This window comes from Brassica oleracea, chromosome C1 (assembly GCF_000695525.1).
Source record: "Brassica oleracea var. oleracea cultivar TO1000 chromosome C1, BOL, whole genome shotgun sequence".
NCBI classification, from domain to species: Eukaryota; Viridiplantae; Streptophyta; class Magnoliopsida; order Brassicales; family Brassicaceae; genus Brassica; species Brassica oleracea.
The window spans coordinates 1,387,582-1,404,229 of record NC_027748.1 but is presented as its reverse complement, the minus strand read 5'-3'; the positions used below and the strand labels follow the sequence as shown (position 1 = coordinate 1,404,229).

Sequence of the window (16,648 nt, the reverse complement as noted above, 5' to 3'; positions counted from 1 at the left end):
TATTTGTGTAATAACGAAAACAAAGAAGAGGAGATCCTAATCCCCAGCTTTTCAATTTTCTTCCTCTTCTGATAACCTTTTTTGTTCATTTTGAACTGTTAGACACCATCCAACCTTTTACACGTTTGTAATTAGAGTAAAAGGGTGTGCAAACTCTCCTCCCAAAGAAAATGCAAAGGACCTCACATTGTAAAGACTGTAAATAAGAATCTCAAAGATATTCTGGTGTGCAAATTCATTATTCATCTAGACTTTTTTGTTGTTAATCCTCTGACGACACACGGCCTGTTAAATTCTACAACTGCAACAAAAGCATACATCCGAACAAGGTTTTAAATAGTCTGTCAGATGCATAGAAACTGAACCGTGCATTGCAATGCAAACATCATCCAAAAAGTTTTAACTGTTGTGAATAAATTCGAGAACAGGACATCAGGTTCACATCAGCAATCCATCATACAAGAACATTATATATAGTGGTAGGTGTGAGTTGGGGTCTTTATCTAAAAAAAAAAAAAAAAGAGATTTATTTAAAAGATTAAAGACAGAACCATGTTCATAGACATAACAGAAACAATGAAAAAAAAAACACACACACCAACAGCCAAATACCATCACTTGTAACTCTTCTTTCACAGACGAAATCAACTCGACAAAAAATGAAACATGGAGAGACGAAGAATTATATAGGAAAGATAAGAAAGAAAAAGAAAAAGACCTTTAAACCCAGTCCCTTGGTTATTTACCTCTTTAACATCGTCTTCAATCTCCTGAAGACCGCTTGAGAAGGGGCTTGTTGTCACACGAGCTGAAGAAGAAAAACCAAACAAACAGGTTTATGAAGAAGAAGATTGTTTCTTAAAAAATAATTAATAAATAAAAAGCTTACAAACCACATACCGAGCAGGATTCCAGCACCACCAAAGACCGTTTTAAAGAAGTATCCATAAATTTTCGAGACAACTAACAAACCAAAAAAAAAGGAAAAAAATTTGATTCCAGCAAAACTTAGAAACAAGAAACACAAAAAAAAAACTTGACTTGAAGGAGAGATTTTGATATGCAAATAAAAATGAGGATACCTTTCTCACTCACGGATGAAAAATCACGATACTGCAAGGGCAGCATCCCCTTGCTACAAACATCTCTCCATTACCTTCTTAGCCAAGGTGGTGTTTCCCAGGAACCGCAACATCTTCTTTTCTAGGGTTTTTGAGATTGGTCTCGCAGTTTCAAATTTTGTTATCTTACTATATATCTAGGGCATCAATTGGGCCTGCTTGTATTGTGAGTTGTTGGATCAAATTCGTGCCTATTTTATAGTGATGGGCCTCTCTCCTAGGTCATACATAACACTAATTCTATATATACTGTAATCTCCAACCAATGCAGCATTAGAATCTCATGTGATAAAAAAATTTAACGGTCTTTGAAACAGGGCTTGTCAGTTCTTGACACAGAGAACCACTTTACAAATATTGGCTTATCCATCAGCTCTAGCAAAAAGGCTTTCAGAACTGTCCCAGATGTTGAGAACAAGATAGAGGTACATTTTTATACCAAGTGTCTTTCAAACAATTACACAAGGTAACATTCTCTAGACTAACACATACATAAACTTTTATGACAAGAAATTTCTGCTATTTGGCTCACTACTTATCAAAAGAGCAAGGACTTTGGAGGAACCTTATTAGCTATAATGAGAATAATTAAACCTTTATTTTTCTTATCTTGTGTCTTCTTCTTTCTGCGTTATACATACATATGTATTCAACTCTCAGCTAGCTGCTTATGCAAGAGAAGTGGCCGGCTCAGAAACAACATCAGCTGCATGGAAGCCGTTTGGTTCCGTATCCTCTAATCCCCAGTACTTTGCCTTTTTGACATCGTCTTCATACATTTGTCTTGAAAACTCCTCATGATCATACGCTAGTGTTGCTTTGCCTCCAAACTCCTTGGGGAGATTCTCAACATCAAAATGTGATTTCATCAGTTCATCACTTGTTTTGTCTTTTGGGTACACAAATTTGACCTTTTGAGCTGTGCGTGGGTCCAAGAAGTACTTAATAGCCTACATGGAGAAGAGTAGGTAAAATGAATGGCTCTTTTAAAAAAAATAAAGTGACATTTTGATAATGAGTTTGTTTAATGACTATGTTACCTTGTAGCCTGCTTGGAATAGTCTTGGTGGATTGTAGAGAAAGGCCATACCGAGTCTCTCAGGGTAATGGTTCTGGAGAATGTAGACAATGTCCCGTGTTGTTTTCATAGGGACATTAGCGGCCATAGACCAACCAGTGAAATCGATGAGCCAAGACATTTGTTCTTGTCCCCTTGGAAGATTGAGGATTGCATTTTCAAGAAGATAAACCAAATGCCTGATATTACCTTCTGCTGATGGTGAGTTCTGTTTTATAAAATATTAATTGAGATTTTTTAAAACTTATTAAAAAATATTTTTAAAATGAGATAAATATGTGAAAATGCGCTTACTTACCTGCATTGTAGGTCTCATTATAAGCACTACTCTACCTTGCCGATCATGAAAACTAGCTCTTGAAACTTTACCGGTCTCACCTTCATGTGCTACTTGATGCTGGAGAGAAGAAGAAAAGAGATGATTCAAAGCGGAAAAAGATACAAATAATCCGGTATAGTACATTTAAGTTAAATTTACCCAAAGGATCTCGTGAGGTTTGTATGTTGATCTCCACTTAAGAGTCTCCTCAATCATTTTCTTGGCTTTTTCGACATTCCAATTACGAGCATCCAAATATCTCCTCAAGGAAGCATCAGAGCAGAAAACTAAACTATGTCCCGAGAGCGGTCCTAACGCAGATCTCAATTTGCTAACCTGAATGTTTGGAGAGGTTATATTTAGTAATACTTTGGTATTTTATATTAATGCTCCCACATAGTGAAAAAAAGAAAGAGAGAAAAGCTTCGTGTACCTTGTTATCTTGCTGAGAATCGTCATCAAGTTGGTGAGCATTCTTTCTCTTGAACATGTTTGATATTAACAATCCTTTAGCTCTAAGTTGACAGCAAGAATAAGCAGTTTTAATCCGATAGGAGTTATTTTAGATTCAAGGATCAGCTATAGTAAATTTGATCGACTATTAATAGATAATTAATGGAACATAAATCTAAGCTTTATACAACATGGAGATCTTACAAAGAGGTGAACAGTTTGTCAATAATCTAAGTTCGAATCTTCTTCAAACATACTGTATATGAAAATTCTCTAGAAAAAAAAAATAAAGTCCTTCTAGAAACGTATATAATTCAAAGCATCTATTACATAGCCCTTCTAGAAACATATACTCCCTATGTTTTTAAAAGATGCATATTCTACACTTTTCACATCTATTAAGAAAACTCATTAAATATGCATTGTTTTTTGTGAATAACAATTTTTTATAATTTTTAGCCAATAGAAATTCAATAAACACCATTAATTTTTTTGAAACTTACAATTTTTCATAAAATCATACATTGAAAAAGTAAAAAATGTATCTTTTTGAAACAAAATTTTTTTTTCCAGAACATACATCTTTTAGGAACAGAGGGAGTATAATTCAAAGCATCTATTACAAATTTCATGACTAGTTAGTTAACATTGACATTATAGCTAAATCTGTTATAATAATAACTCGACCATTAAAGTTCTTTTTCATTTCAAAATTCTAATAAACGGCCGTGAATCTAAACATATATTTGCAAAATTCAGTAAATATCAACTAAAAAGTTAATTTATATAATAAATAAATAAATGAAATTTATGAAATTTACTCGTCTCGAGAGTCTTGAAAACAGCAGAAGCCTTGAAAACACGTACGTACGTACGATCAAGAAACTTGATTTTTAGACAAACGAAATGAAAATATAAGTTCGTTAAGTGGTAAATGATAATATAGAGAATCTAACCTGATAATATGGATCTCTTTTTTTTTTTTTTTTTTGGTCAAAGATAATATGGATCTCTTTGTATGAGTGATCTAGAGAGAAAGAGAGAAGGATCAGTTTTGGTTGTCACGCGAGTATCATTCCCACTTTTAAAGGGCTAAAAAGGCTAGAAACGTGGGAAAGATGATCATTTTGCAGACATTAACTAATGGGAAATACACCAGGATACCACTAAGAAAGTTTTTGTCACAAATATAGATTCTAAGAATCAAAATGATCAAAATATTTCATTAAAGAAGTAAATATATACTTATATTCGTAGGATTAACTAATCTAAACTCTGGGGTATAGAGTTAAAGGGTGGGGATTTGAGATTGAGATTGAGATTTAAAATTTTATAAAATAAAAAATAAAAATTTTAAAAATAGTTTCAAAAAGTATTTTTCGAAATACAAAAAGAAAATTTGAAAAAATAAAAATAAAAAAAAATTCGAAAAGATTTTTTTATAAAAAAGTTCGAAGTTGACATATAATCTAAAACTATAACAATATTATTGTTTTCAATTTTTTTTAATTTTTTTTAATTTTTAATTTTTTTAATTTTTTTTATATATTTAGGGTACAAGGATCCTTTTACTTAATAAATGAAATATTTTAATCATTTTTTTTTTGTAGTTTTTTTTTTTGTCGGCTGCCCATGTAAACTAGATCAAGTGGTGGCAGACGAACCGATTCTCCGAGGAGCAGACGATTCTCCGAGGAGCATCTTCGTCTGTCCGGGTCTGATCTATATGGGAATATGAGACAAACTCACATCCTCGAAGTCCTCATGTATTCGCTCTTGGCTTCTTTTGCAAGCGTGTCCGCTCGACCATTCCTACTCCGAGGAATATGAGACAAACTCACATCCTCGAAGTCCTCATGTATTCTCTGGAACACCTCAATCTCTGTCGCAAAAGTTGGCCAATCCATCGGGTTAGTAGTCATGTCCACTAGATCCGAGCAGTCCGTCTCGAACCGTATCAAAGTTATCCTCATGTCTCTCATACATGAGGTTGCCCAAAGTAAACATTCCATCTCAGTGTGCAGAGCTGAGAAGCTCCTGTTGCACGTCCGTAATCCAAAATGTTCAGAATCCATATAATCCTTGTGGTTTATTTTCGTGATCAAAACTTGAAAATAGTAGTAATTTTATGAGAATTGCCCAAAACTCATTTATGTGGTAAGTAAAATTAATAAATTTGTATTCAAACACTGGGCCATATATGTTTATGTGAAAGGCTCATTGGTTGGTCAATAGTAAATACTAACTACTAGTATTTTATTTATTTTTATATAATTAATTATTTTGACCAAAAAAAATATAATTAATTAACAAATTTGGCGTTTGGTAGTTTATTTAACTGAAATAAATTAGATCTGGAAAGAAAGATGGTTAGATCCAAAAGACACTCTATAACTTAAGTTATTTGCTCTCAAAAAAGGAATTTCAAATTTGAAGTTTCATATTTTATTTGCATTTTAATCTCTACAATCACACATCACATTTATTATTCATAAATATTTTCTTGTTTATTGTTTTAAACCTTAAAAAAATTATATCTCATATATGTTTTTGTGATCAAAACTTGAAAATAGTAGTAATTTTATGAGAATTTCCCAAAACTCATTTATGTGGACTGTGGTAAGTAAAATTAATAAATTTGTATTCAAACACTGGGCCATATATGTTTATGTGAAAGGCTCATTGGTTGGTCAATAGTAAATACTAACTACTACTATTTTATTTATTTTTATATAATTAATTATTTTGACCAAAAAAAATATAATTAATTAACAAATTTGGCGTTTGGTAGTTTATTTAACTGAAATAAATTTGATCCGGAAAGAAAGATGGTTAGATCCAAAAGACACTCTATAACTTCAAATATGAAGTTATTTGCTCTCAAAAAAGAAACTTCAAATTTGAAGTTTCATATTTTATTTGCATTTTAATCTCTACAATCACACATCACATTTATTATTCATAAATATTTTCTTGTTTATTGTTTTAAACCTTAAAAAAATTATATCTCATATATATTTTATTTTTTGTTTACAGATTTAAAATTTTACACATAAAATTAAATAAAACTTTAAAATAAGATTCAAAATATTTTAAACTAGATTTAGACAACAATAATATACAAAACAAACTTAACAAAATTTTTTTTTTAAAATTACATGAAGACATAACTATTACACAAATTTAAATATTACAACAACACTAATAGTCAGGTAAGTTTGATCCGGAACCTTCAAAATTTTCAAATATTGTCCAATTTTTTTGTGTAACTGAAGATAGTTGTTGTTGTTGTTTTTGATGTCTTTTTCATACAATTCTTTATTGTTCATATCGAATATATTCACGAGTATTAAAATCATCGAAAAAATTAGTCTTTTAGAAATATTTTATGTTTCTTTCTTACTTTCTTGTTCCGATCTTATGTATTTACAAGTATCAATATTATCTGATTTCAACAACTTTTAGCTCGTAATCTACAAAGTAAAAATGAGGAGAGCCATTTTTACTTTGAAATGCACTAATAAATCATATATGCATTACAAAAATCATTTTAAACAATATGGTATTTGTTTGAAGTTTAATATTAATTAAGTTATTTTTATTTAAATTTTTATAGAATATTTTATTAATTAATATTGTTGTAATATGTTTATATATATGCTAGTTATTTACAAAAGTTTTATGAATTCAAGTTATTTATGACAAATATAAAGTTCATATTATAAAATACAAATAGTTTTGAAATTAAGTTTGAAGTTTTGTTTTCGAAAAATAACATTTTTAAACTTTAAATATAGAGTTTTAGAAACTTCAAATATAGAGTTAATTTCTTTTTTGAGATGCTCTTAGTTATAAAAAGACGAGATGAAAAAAGTTCATTAATACAGATATGGTGATGATACATTTGGAAAATCCTAATCTTATTTCACGTTTTAACAAAATGGTTCAGTAATAAATTTACAAAGTTTTACCTTGGGTGACAAATTCAGAAGTGGTTGGTGTAGACTCAGAAAACTTAACAACACTAGTACAGAACATTATTAGATTGTTTGGACTCGCTATACTTCGATGTCTACAGTTTTGGAGTAGTTTTAGCTAAGACCATCACATAAGAAAAGACAGACAACATTCCCAACTACATTTCTGAATAATACGATGCGTTTTAAACTGAGATGAGTCCCGCGAAGACTACTCCAGAACTGTAATAACACATGACTCGCATCGCTGTAAGTACTTGTGTGTAGTTAGTTTGGATCTAACCCTAAACGTATTTTTCTGTATATATATGTGATTAATTGTTCGTGTACCAACCTCTAAACCCAAAGAAGCCCGATATTTCTATAGAGAATTTGTCACCAGTTTTTTGTTAATAATCAAACTTCGAATCTGCTCAACACAAACGATAAATTCTCTAGCAAATCAGAACCCCCACAATATTAGTCTAGTCCTCTAGTAAAGCATAAAATTCATTTTGAAGAGACCAAGACATATTGACAGGCACAGTTATATGTCTTGAAACCCACGGAACTATCTTACTCAAGATGGACTTGAAAACAATAGAAGCAAACACGAGATGTAATTTAGAAAGGTTCAAAATCAAGACACAGTGACAAACAACTTAAGTTACATAAGAGCAAAATTATCGGAGAGAGAAGTTATACATTAATGGAGTTTGGTCAAGGTTTTAGTTGGGCAGATACCCCATCAGTTCTTGTCGTTGCCATACCGAAACTTTAGCATTCATTGTTACCCCATAAGCCAATTAATGTGTAACATTGTTATCCCAACACCACCACCAAACACAACCGGAAGTAAGGAAACTGAAGTAACAGCATCAACAAGAAAACAAACTCAAGCTATAACATTCCAAATTATGTATGGGTTTGGTTACAGCTAATCTCTACGTTTTAATAGATAGTGGTTTAACTGAGTAACTGATAACACTAGAAAACTTTCGAGAATGAAAATTTGGATTAGTTACTGCTTTTGTAGTAAACAATTTTGATCCATCACAATCATTTTCCATCTCCACTTAAATCCTAAAGTATATATATATATATATATATATTTTTTTTTTTTTTAACACATTCTAAAGTATATAATCTATGAATTTTACTCCTTCCCATTTTATTTTTGATCTATGCGCTTTATAATTCTCCACATTATTATTTTCATCAAAAACCAAACACATACATATATTAGGAAGACTTTTCCTTAAGTGGATGAAAGTCTTTGCTTAGTTGATTGTGATCCAAGTTACATAGTTATTTATCGTCATTGCTTACCGATGACAAATTCCTACGCCCTAGCGCCAAATGCCAATGCAGAAGATCATAACAAATGAAATTCAAAATCAGTTAAATCTAAAAAAGGGTGAGGAAGAGAGACAGATCTGGGTGGATTCGAACCACCAACCTCTCATAACGAGAGCTCTACCATTTTGAGCTTACAGATCTACTAATACAAACCTTTCCCGCGTGATTAAGGCACATGGGCTTTTCAAACTGTCACCCCGTGGAAGCAAAAACCCAACCGCAAAAGAGCCCTATGCACAACAAAGAAAAGTCCATTATCAAATTAGATATGGATCAAGATTTAAAGCCTGCTTAACATTTAACAATTTTCATTTCTGAATTATTAAATAATCACATTAAACCCCAATTGATGTAACTAAGATAAAAAAAAGTTCAATGTATAAATAGAAACTGAAACACTAATTACAGAACAACATCCGATTATAACATGCAAAAGTTTAATGCAAACATTGTAACTACAACTCTCATTGTAACTACAACTTTCAGTAAAGAAACAAGAGCTGTGGACAACATACAAAACATCTGACACTTGTGCAAGATACCTCATCGAAAACAAAACTTATCCTTCAAAAGTCTTCAAAGCCATTTGCAACTCTAAGAATGTTAGAGAACGATATGCTTACAATATGGTACAAAGTAATGACTATTTAGTATTCTTTTTAAGTTTCAAAAAACAAAGGTGGATACAAATTCTCAAAATCCATACTAACATATAAATCGGATTGCAATTGCGAAAGACAGTAAACTGTAAGACCTAGTTGTAGACGATATTGATAACTCGTTCAAATTATTAACACCAATACTTGGCCGATATAGAGATCGATTATGAGTAGTGCTGATGAGAAATGAAAACTTGAGGTAATTATATAATAATGTGAATGCATAATTGAAAGTACCTTTGCTCTCTCCGTAGAGTATTGTTGGCCCGTGCTTGACTCCGGATCCGATAGTAACGATCCGAATTGAATTCAAAGCGTGATAGTCAGAGGGTCGAGATATTTTGTGTGGTTTTGAGATATCAGAGAGTGATAGTCAAAGCGAGTGCGAAAGACACAAAGGGTGAGGGGAGAACCCGGGCTAAATAAAAATAAGTCCCCCGTGCGAACTCCCCTCAGCCAACACGAAACTATTTTTTTTTTTATTAAGGATTTTTGTGGGTGACCTGCCATGCAAGCGCACCTGTCATGGCAAAGGTCTGATGACAAAGATGCTAATTCAGAAACTCAAGCCTCATCATCAGAGGCTCTATCGTCCCTAACAAACATCTCATACATCCCATCATACTCAACTCATTTCAATTCACACATCTGCCCATCCTCTTCATCTTCGATCGCTCCCCCCCTCGGATTCATCAAACAACAAACGAAACTCACAGATCCGACGAACCTCGCGAGCCGAGATCAGAAATTAACAAACAAACAATATTACAAAGGGATTCAATCGAATTAAACGAATCATTTATCAGATCCAGCTACCGTATGCATAATAAACCGATCTACGGAGATCTCAGCCGCTACGATCCGTCTTCTCGCCGCGATTTAAACCGGATCCACTAGATACATACGGATACGGCCCCGATCTGCCGAATTTACGAAGATCGGAGAGACTTCGAGACATCGACGTACCAGAGAGGATCTAGCGAGAAGCGATGACGAAGAAGTTGAATGGATCATAAGAAACGCGGGTATGAGAGAACCTAACGAGATCAAGGGGTTACTTTTATACACAGTGTTAGGAATAATGGACGGACGAGATCGTATTATTAGATATAAGATCAACGGTCTATGTGGGGTACGTGTTTAGGGGCGTTTTTAATGAGAGGCGGTTGTTTTACACATAAAGTAAATAAAAATTAAATTAATTAAAGGATAATGGACAGCTAATATGGGTTGTTGGATTTCATTGTCAGACCTAATCACGTTTACTTTAGGGTGGTTCCCTTTACTTTATTGGGAAAAAAAAATCTGAATTTTCCAAGCGATTTACATCACGGCTTTTCCATATTTTTTGTATTTTTAATTTTTTTTCTAATTTTGCCTGACTAAGAAAGTCAGAAACGCATTATTTTTCTGTAGGAGAAATATTTGGCACACACCTTCTAGATAAATCGTCTACTTTATCTGCTGACTTTTGATAACAGCCCATGAAGGTTACTGGGCTGACACAATGTCATGAAGGTAACTGGGCTAACATAAAGCCCATAATCAAATCGCGTTACCTCTCTCCTGACTATTTCAAACATTAGTATTATGGATCCTAGTATTGTTGAATCACGGTTACTGGAAGCATTAGGCCACCATTGGTGGCAGTCTATCAGTGGGGTTCTTACTTCTTATGATATAAATTATTTAAGAAACAGAAAAAATGGGGAAGAGAATGACAACACTGTAGCACCGTTTTTGTATAGAGAGATTCTGAAAGAAAGTTCAGATATCAATTCCATTAACCAAACCATAACATCCTTACCTAGTTACCTCTGTGTAGCAGCCTCTTCTTTATTGATGAAATCTTTTTATTTTTAAAATTTAATAAAAATTTCAAAATATTTGTGTGATATATCCACTTAGGCTCCAATTGATGACTTTTTTTTGTTAAAAATCATTACCGTGGTAATGAAAATTTGGTTACAAGTGAACCTTGAAATCCCATTTGCTACATAGCTAATCGCCTTATCCTATGGAAATTTTTGTTACCATGTTTTAGAAAAACAACTAGGTAAATTTTTTGTTTCTCAAATTTCACATCAACTAAGTTGATTTTTTTAATAATATTATAAATAAGTGGGTTTCATTCTATTCCTCTAAATTCTTTATGAAAGAATAAATCTATGAGAAAAAAATTATTATCCGATGAATAAAAATGCATATTTTTTGTTTATTCAGTTCCTTAAATGAATATTTGTTTATCATTTTCTTCATACAAATGTTGTTATCACTGGACTCGGCTGTAACATATTCATCTGCAAAAGAGAATACTTTTGTAATACATAAACAATAAATCTAAGAGACTAAATGCATTATTTTATACACAAAAGTAAATTTTGCTCTAATGGTTTACTTTGTAATAGAGTTATTTTATTATAAAAGAGAAAATATAAGTATTTCACTTTTTTACTTTTTCACTTTAATAGAGTTACTATATTTTAATGAAAATTATAGGAAAAAAATGGGTATGGATTAGAAATGGTCTAATTAACCGATGATTATCAAATGATGATTAGATATAAAAACAAGAGTCTATGTGGGTTAGCTATTGTGAGGAGGAATTTTCTTGGCGATTTACTTCACGGCTCTTCCATATTTTTGAAAAAAATATTTATTTATTTATTTATCTATAATTTTGCCTAAACAAAAAAAAAAGTCAAAAGTACATTAATCATTCTTTTAGGAGAAATATTGGGCTCTCACAACTTCTCGATAAACCTTCTACTGTATTTTATTTGTGCTGACTTTGGATAACGGCCCACGATGATAAATGGGCAAGTACCAATGCCCATGATCAAATCGCTGTTAGCTGCCCGGAAATCCAAGCAACACGGATTGATGGTATCCTCTTCACTCCTCTTTTTTTGAACAAAAAAGGTTAGATGTTCAGTGTTCTTCCTCATGATTGATAACAAAAAGATGAAGAAGACCAGACGCTGTCAAGTAAACCAGCTCCAGTTAAATCACTCAATCTTCGATTTATTAACACAATATTCCTTAACTGGAAGTCTGGAACTGACACAAGACTAATACGTTTTCAAAGTATCAGTGATGTTTATGTCAGACTCCATGTCAATGTAATTTGATTGATTGTTAATCCGACCAATTTTAAGGAAAGATGGCTTAGGAGAAGAGGTAACCGTAAGCAGATTCTGTTCATCAAGCATACTGTTCTTTTTGTTGTTTCAGGTACATGCTTTGTGATGACCTGATGCCCACACGTATATCCATGCACACTTTATTATGAGAATGATCTATTTGACATGGACCGTCCGATTACACTAAACTAAAGAGCATCACATCTTCCCCCACGTGCTTGCATAGTAAAGCTTTACAATACCCCAATCCCACGTTATGTAACGAACATCTTTTTGCCTTTAAGTTTATAAAATTTTTAAAAAACCATACATATTCCGCCAAATTGGCCTTTAAAGTTAAGTTGAAGAGTGTTTGGAGGCGGCAAAAAGACCAGACTTCCTAACTGCCATTTAAAATCCCAACGTCTTTTGCTTCAACACAAACTACTACTCATCTTCATCATCACTTGAAACATCATCGCTTGCATTATCATCATCGCTGTTGGAAACTGAATCTCCATCGTCATCTTCATCTCTCTTCCTCTTTAGGTTAGATGATGCAATTGAATACAAAGCCTGAACTTCATCGTCTGAATCTTCCTCGTCTACTTGGACTGCTTCTGCCATAGACTGAGCTCGGCCTCCTGTTCCATGCTCCTGTCAAAACCCATATGTTAGTCACACAAAAATACAGTCATCATAATAAACACACAAGGAAACAAATCTCACCTCCTCCTCCTCTTCTTCTTCTTCTTCTTCCCAGCTCTCGTCGTCATCATCCTCTTCCTGCTCATGTTCAATCTCTCCAACCAAGATGTTCCTCAGCAACTCATTCCCATGTTGCACACCAAGATCCATCTCTTCCACGCCATCTTCCTCCTCTATTTCATGTGTATCATCAACAAGCAAACCATCCGGTTCATATTCATCTTCCTCACCACTCTCGTCATTTTCTTCTTCGTCAATATTCATAAGTACATTTTGAGCTCCGTTGGCAACTAAACCGCTCACCCTCTGCTCCATCTCTTCCTCGCCCTCGCTCACCTCTTCCTCAATTTCATTTGTATCATCAACAATCAAGCCATCCTGTTCATACTCATCTTCCTCATCACTATCATCATCATCTTCTTCTTCATCCATATTCAGATGCTCATCTCGTAACTCACTGGACTGTCTTCCCGCAGTCACTTCGCCATCAGCATCAATCTCTGGATCATCTCCTTCGTCATCATCAGCCCCGCTCTCTTCTTCATCACCCTCCACAACCCCTTCGCCGTGCCTATTGCTCATCACATCTGGCCTCTCCTCACCATCATCTCCGTCATCATCATCAGCTCCGCTCTCTTCTTCATCACCCTCCACAACCTCTTCATCGCGCCCATTGCTCATCACATTTGGCCTCTCCTCATCACCATCTCCGTCATCATCATCAGCTCCGCTCTCTTCCTCATCAACCCCTTCACTATGCCCATTGCTCATCACTTCAGGCCTCTCATCTCCGTCGTCATCATCAGCTCCACTCTCTTCTTCATCACCCTCCACAACCCCTTCATTACGCCCATTTCTCATCACATTTGGCCTCTCCTCACCATCATCATCATCATCAGCTCCGCTCTCTTCTTCATCAGCCCCTTCACTGTGCCCATTGCTCATCACTTCTGGCCTCTCCTCATCATCAGCTCCGCTATCTTCTTCATTGCGCCCATTACTCATCACTTCAGGCCTCTCATCTCCGTCGTCATCATCAGCTCCGCTCTCTTCTTCATCAACCTCAACAACCACTTCACTACGTCCATTGCTAATAACATTTCTCCTCTCCTCACCATCATCTCCATCATCCCCCTCCTCCTCCTCATCATCATCATCATCCTCCTCGTCATCATCAGACTCCGGAATCTCATTCTCCTCAGCATCCATCTTATCCAAATACTTCAAACTCTTAACCAACCCGAACACCCTAGCTCGATAGTCCCTCATCTTCGTCACGGGGCACTTATACAGATCAAGCGACAGGAGCTCCAGCTCAGCCAACGGTAACAGATCCTCAAAAAGCCCAATCCGATTATTCGATAAATCAAGGTCACGCAGCGAGCCCAAGCCCGCCTGAACCAAAAACTCAAGCCCACCGGAGATTCTGTTGTCAGATAGCACGAGCTTCTGCAACTTCCCGAGCCGCGGGAACCGATCGAGCGAGGAGACGCCGACGCCGGCTATAGATAAGTGCTCGAGGTTTGGATACTTCTCGAGAATCCCGGGACGCGGCAATAGGCCCTTGGCGCACTTCACTGCGCCGTCGAGAGTGAGGACGCGAGTAGTCTCCGGCTCCGTTTCGCCGCCCAACGCCGTTTCAACGGCTTTCTCCCAGATCTCATCCATACGAAACGACACCGTATAAAACCTAATCCACTGATGTGTATAGATTATAAACCTCAAAACGCAAACCTCTGTTTATTTTTTATTTTTTTCTCCGATCGATTTTCAGAAACGAGAACAAGGATGAATCCGAAGATTTACCGGAGAGATCAAAGAAGGCTGTTTCGTGAAAACGAATCAAAACCACCCCCGAGAGCTTGTGCTCAACGAGCTATACACCAGAAACCCTAGTTTTTTTCGTTGCTATGAAAGTCGAAAGAACGATGGAAGAGAAGAAACACAAATCTTAAGAGAGAAGGTGAATCGAAAACGAATCCGAGCCGGTGATTTTGTGAGACGAGGATAGGTGACGTGGTGATAATCGACGGCGCAGATCGCTGATCTTTGTGTTTGTTCGTGATATTACGAAAGTATCCCCTCGCTCGTCGTTATCTGTAACACGTCATACTTTGCGCATGAATGTAAATACCTTCCCACCGTCATAAGGTTAAACCAAATTCAATTGCTAACCGAAGTATAAACCGTAACAAAGAATGTATTGCATTTGTCACACCAATTAGACCATAAATTTGTATATATTACCATAGAATAACGATCAAGAATTTGTCGTGTAACCAAGATGCATTACGTGTAAAGACAAGAGTAGCTGCTTTCAGTAATGGTTGAAAACTAAAGACTGAAGAGACATTCACACTGAAGACTAATCTAATACTGATCTTCTTTGCCTTTGGACTGTTGCTGGTGTGCATTATCTAAACTTTCAATGGGTTTAACCGATGGCTTGTCTCTGTCCATGAAACTCGGTTCAGGCGATGGATCCACGGCTCTAGGAGTTGTCGAACGTGTTGTGGAGAATGCTTTCTCCGGTGGGACGGCTGGTGTGTAGTTAGACGGGAGAAGATCGTCCCAATTCTCTAAGAGTTCTTTGTAGACTTTGCGTAGAGTTAGTCCCGTTATTTTACAAATCTCCGCTTGCGTCTTCCGTTTGTCTTCAAGCTGGCAAGCTAGATAGATAGATGCTGATGGGGTTTCTACGCGTGCAGAAGCATTTGTTGATCACCACTTCTCCAATATGCGTTGCCAGCTCCTAGGAGAATACAGACACATTAGGATCAGAAAAGGTAATAGCATTTAGAAAAGTAAAAGTTTAGTGGTCACACCTGAGCAGACTTGTTAAGTTGAAGGAGAGTGCAGAACCTTGGCATATGAACTGATATAGAGTTGCTGTTGATTGGTTGGCTTAGCTGTAAAGCTTCTCCTAAGATCTTGATGTACTTTCCCAATCTCCTTTTGCTGTACATTGGATGCAATTGAGATCTCCTATTGTTCAAAGCAAAGCAAAAGGTATTAGACAGAATCCTGAAGAGTTGGGAGGCTCTTGAGCTTCTCTAATAGCTTGAACAAGACAAGCAGTAGCCAACGCCTCGACGCTTCTGTTCCTCAAGCAAGTAGCTGAGCAGCAATCCCTAAACAACTCGAAAGCATGCTCGGAGATATCGCAATCCAATCCCAAAATCGACGCCACGTCGACGATCTGCATATAAGCCCTAAGGCTATCCACAACCACCGTCGACGACGACGAGTTCGTCGAATTCGAAGCGAGCTCCAGGGTTCGTTCGAGCTCGGCGAGGTGGCCTGAGAAGGAGAGGGAGGAGCGAGCGAAGATCGGGTTTGGTTCGAGGGACCAGGTGGAGAAGGCGGTGATGAATCCCGTGGACTCGAACGGATCTTCTTCCTCGTTAATAGGAGACGGTTGCACTTGCGCGGGGGGTTGGAGATCGGCGGTTACGAGGGTGAGAGGAGTGTCTTGCGCGCGGAGGTGGAAGAGGTGGTGGTTTTGAGTTTGGCGCTCTTCTACCACGCGGCCGCATGAGGAGCATTCAGTTATTTAATAAATGAACAGTACACACTTCGTGTGTGTTAGTAAAGCTAATTATTTATACGACGAATAAAAAAGGAAAATAGAAAACCGGGTAAAATTTATTTGGTTAACCGGAAATGTCTTGGTGATATCATAATTTTTTCTTTTAATACTTTTATAAATAATAATATGAATAAAATTTATTAAATCATACGTTAAAATGACAATTATATAAACTCATACATTTAAAACTCTACGTTTAATCAATATATATGTATTTATATAGCTGTCGGAACATAGCGGATATCCGGTTCTTAAAATTTTAGTATTTGTGATTTGTTTTGTTT

The 16,648-nt window shown here is 35.6% G+C and overlaps 4 protein-coding genes across 6 annotated transcripts; all 4 read right to left on the bottom strand.

Moving 5' to 3' along the window:
- Positions 1 to 1,527: 1,527 nt before the first annotated feature.
- LOC106343992 (random slug protein 5-like) lies at positions 1,528 to 4,023 on the bottom strand. 2 transcript variants are annotated; one of them, XM_013783364.1, is made up of 6 exons: positions 3,928 to 4,023; positions 2,952 to 3,033; positions 2,678 to 2,854; positions 2,498 to 2,596; positions 2,162 to 2,407; positions 1,528 to 2,071 (listed from the first exon to the last, which is right to left on the bottom strand). In XM_013783364.1, exons 2-6 carry the CDS (start codon positions 3,006 to 3,008, stop codon positions 1,790 to 1,792), a joined length of 861 nt encoding a protein of 286 aa, XP_013638818.1. In that variant the 5' UTR covers positions 3,009 to 3,033; positions 3,928 to 4,023; the 3' UTR covers positions 1,528 to 1,789. The 2 variants fall into 2 exon arrangements, with proteins under 2 accessions (XP_013638818.1, XP_013638826.1); XM_013783372.1 differs by lacking the exon at positions 3,928 to 4,023 and adding an exon at positions 3,793 to 3,892.
- Positions 4,024 to 12,266: 8,243 nt separating this feature from the next.
- Positions 12,267 to 14,705, bottom strand: LOC106309955 (acidic leucine-rich nuclear phosphoprotein 32-related protein-like). Of its 2 annotated transcripts, XM_013747126.1 has the most exons (3): positions 14,582 to 14,705; positions 12,796 to 14,465; positions 12,267 to 12,726 (listed from the first exon to the last, which is right to left on the bottom strand). In XM_013747126.1, the coding sequence occupies exons 2-3, from the start codon at positions 14,441 to 14,443 to the stop codon at positions 12,515 to 12,517; spliced, it is 1,860 nt and encodes a 619-aa protein (XP_013602580.1). In that variant the 5' UTR covers positions 14,444 to 14,465; positions 14,582 to 14,705; the 3' UTR covers positions 12,267 to 12,514. The 2 variants fall into 2 exon arrangements, with proteins under 2 accessions (XP_013602580.1, XP_013602589.1); XM_013747135.1 differs by having other exon boundaries at positions 12,267 to 12,724; positions 12,797 to 14,704.
- A 348-nt stretch (positions 14,706 to 15,053) lies between these two features.
- LOC106328759 (transcription initiation factor IIB-like) lies at positions 15,054 to 15,751 on the bottom strand (the record flags this gene model as incomplete). Its single annotated transcript, XM_013767271.1, is given in 4 exon segments — positions 15,054 to 15,455; positions 15,457 to 15,527; positions 15,601 to 15,720; positions 15,722 to 15,751. Coding segments are annotated over 4 exon segments (531 nt in total), but the record flags the coding sequence as incomplete, so codon positions are not given.
- On the bottom strand, positions 15,694 to 16,329 carry LOC106298237. Its single transcript, XM_013734322.1, has 2 exons — positions 16,287 to 16,329; positions 15,694 to 16,114 (listed from the first exon to the last, which is right to left on the bottom strand). The coding sequence occupies exons 1-2, from the start codon at positions 16,318 to 16,320 to the stop codon at positions 15,768 to 15,770; spliced, it is 381 nt and encodes a 126-aa protein (XP_013589776.1). The 5' UTR covers positions 16,321 to 16,329; the 3' UTR covers positions 15,694 to 15,767.
- Between the last annotated feature and the right edge of the window lie 319 nt (positions 16,330 to 16,648).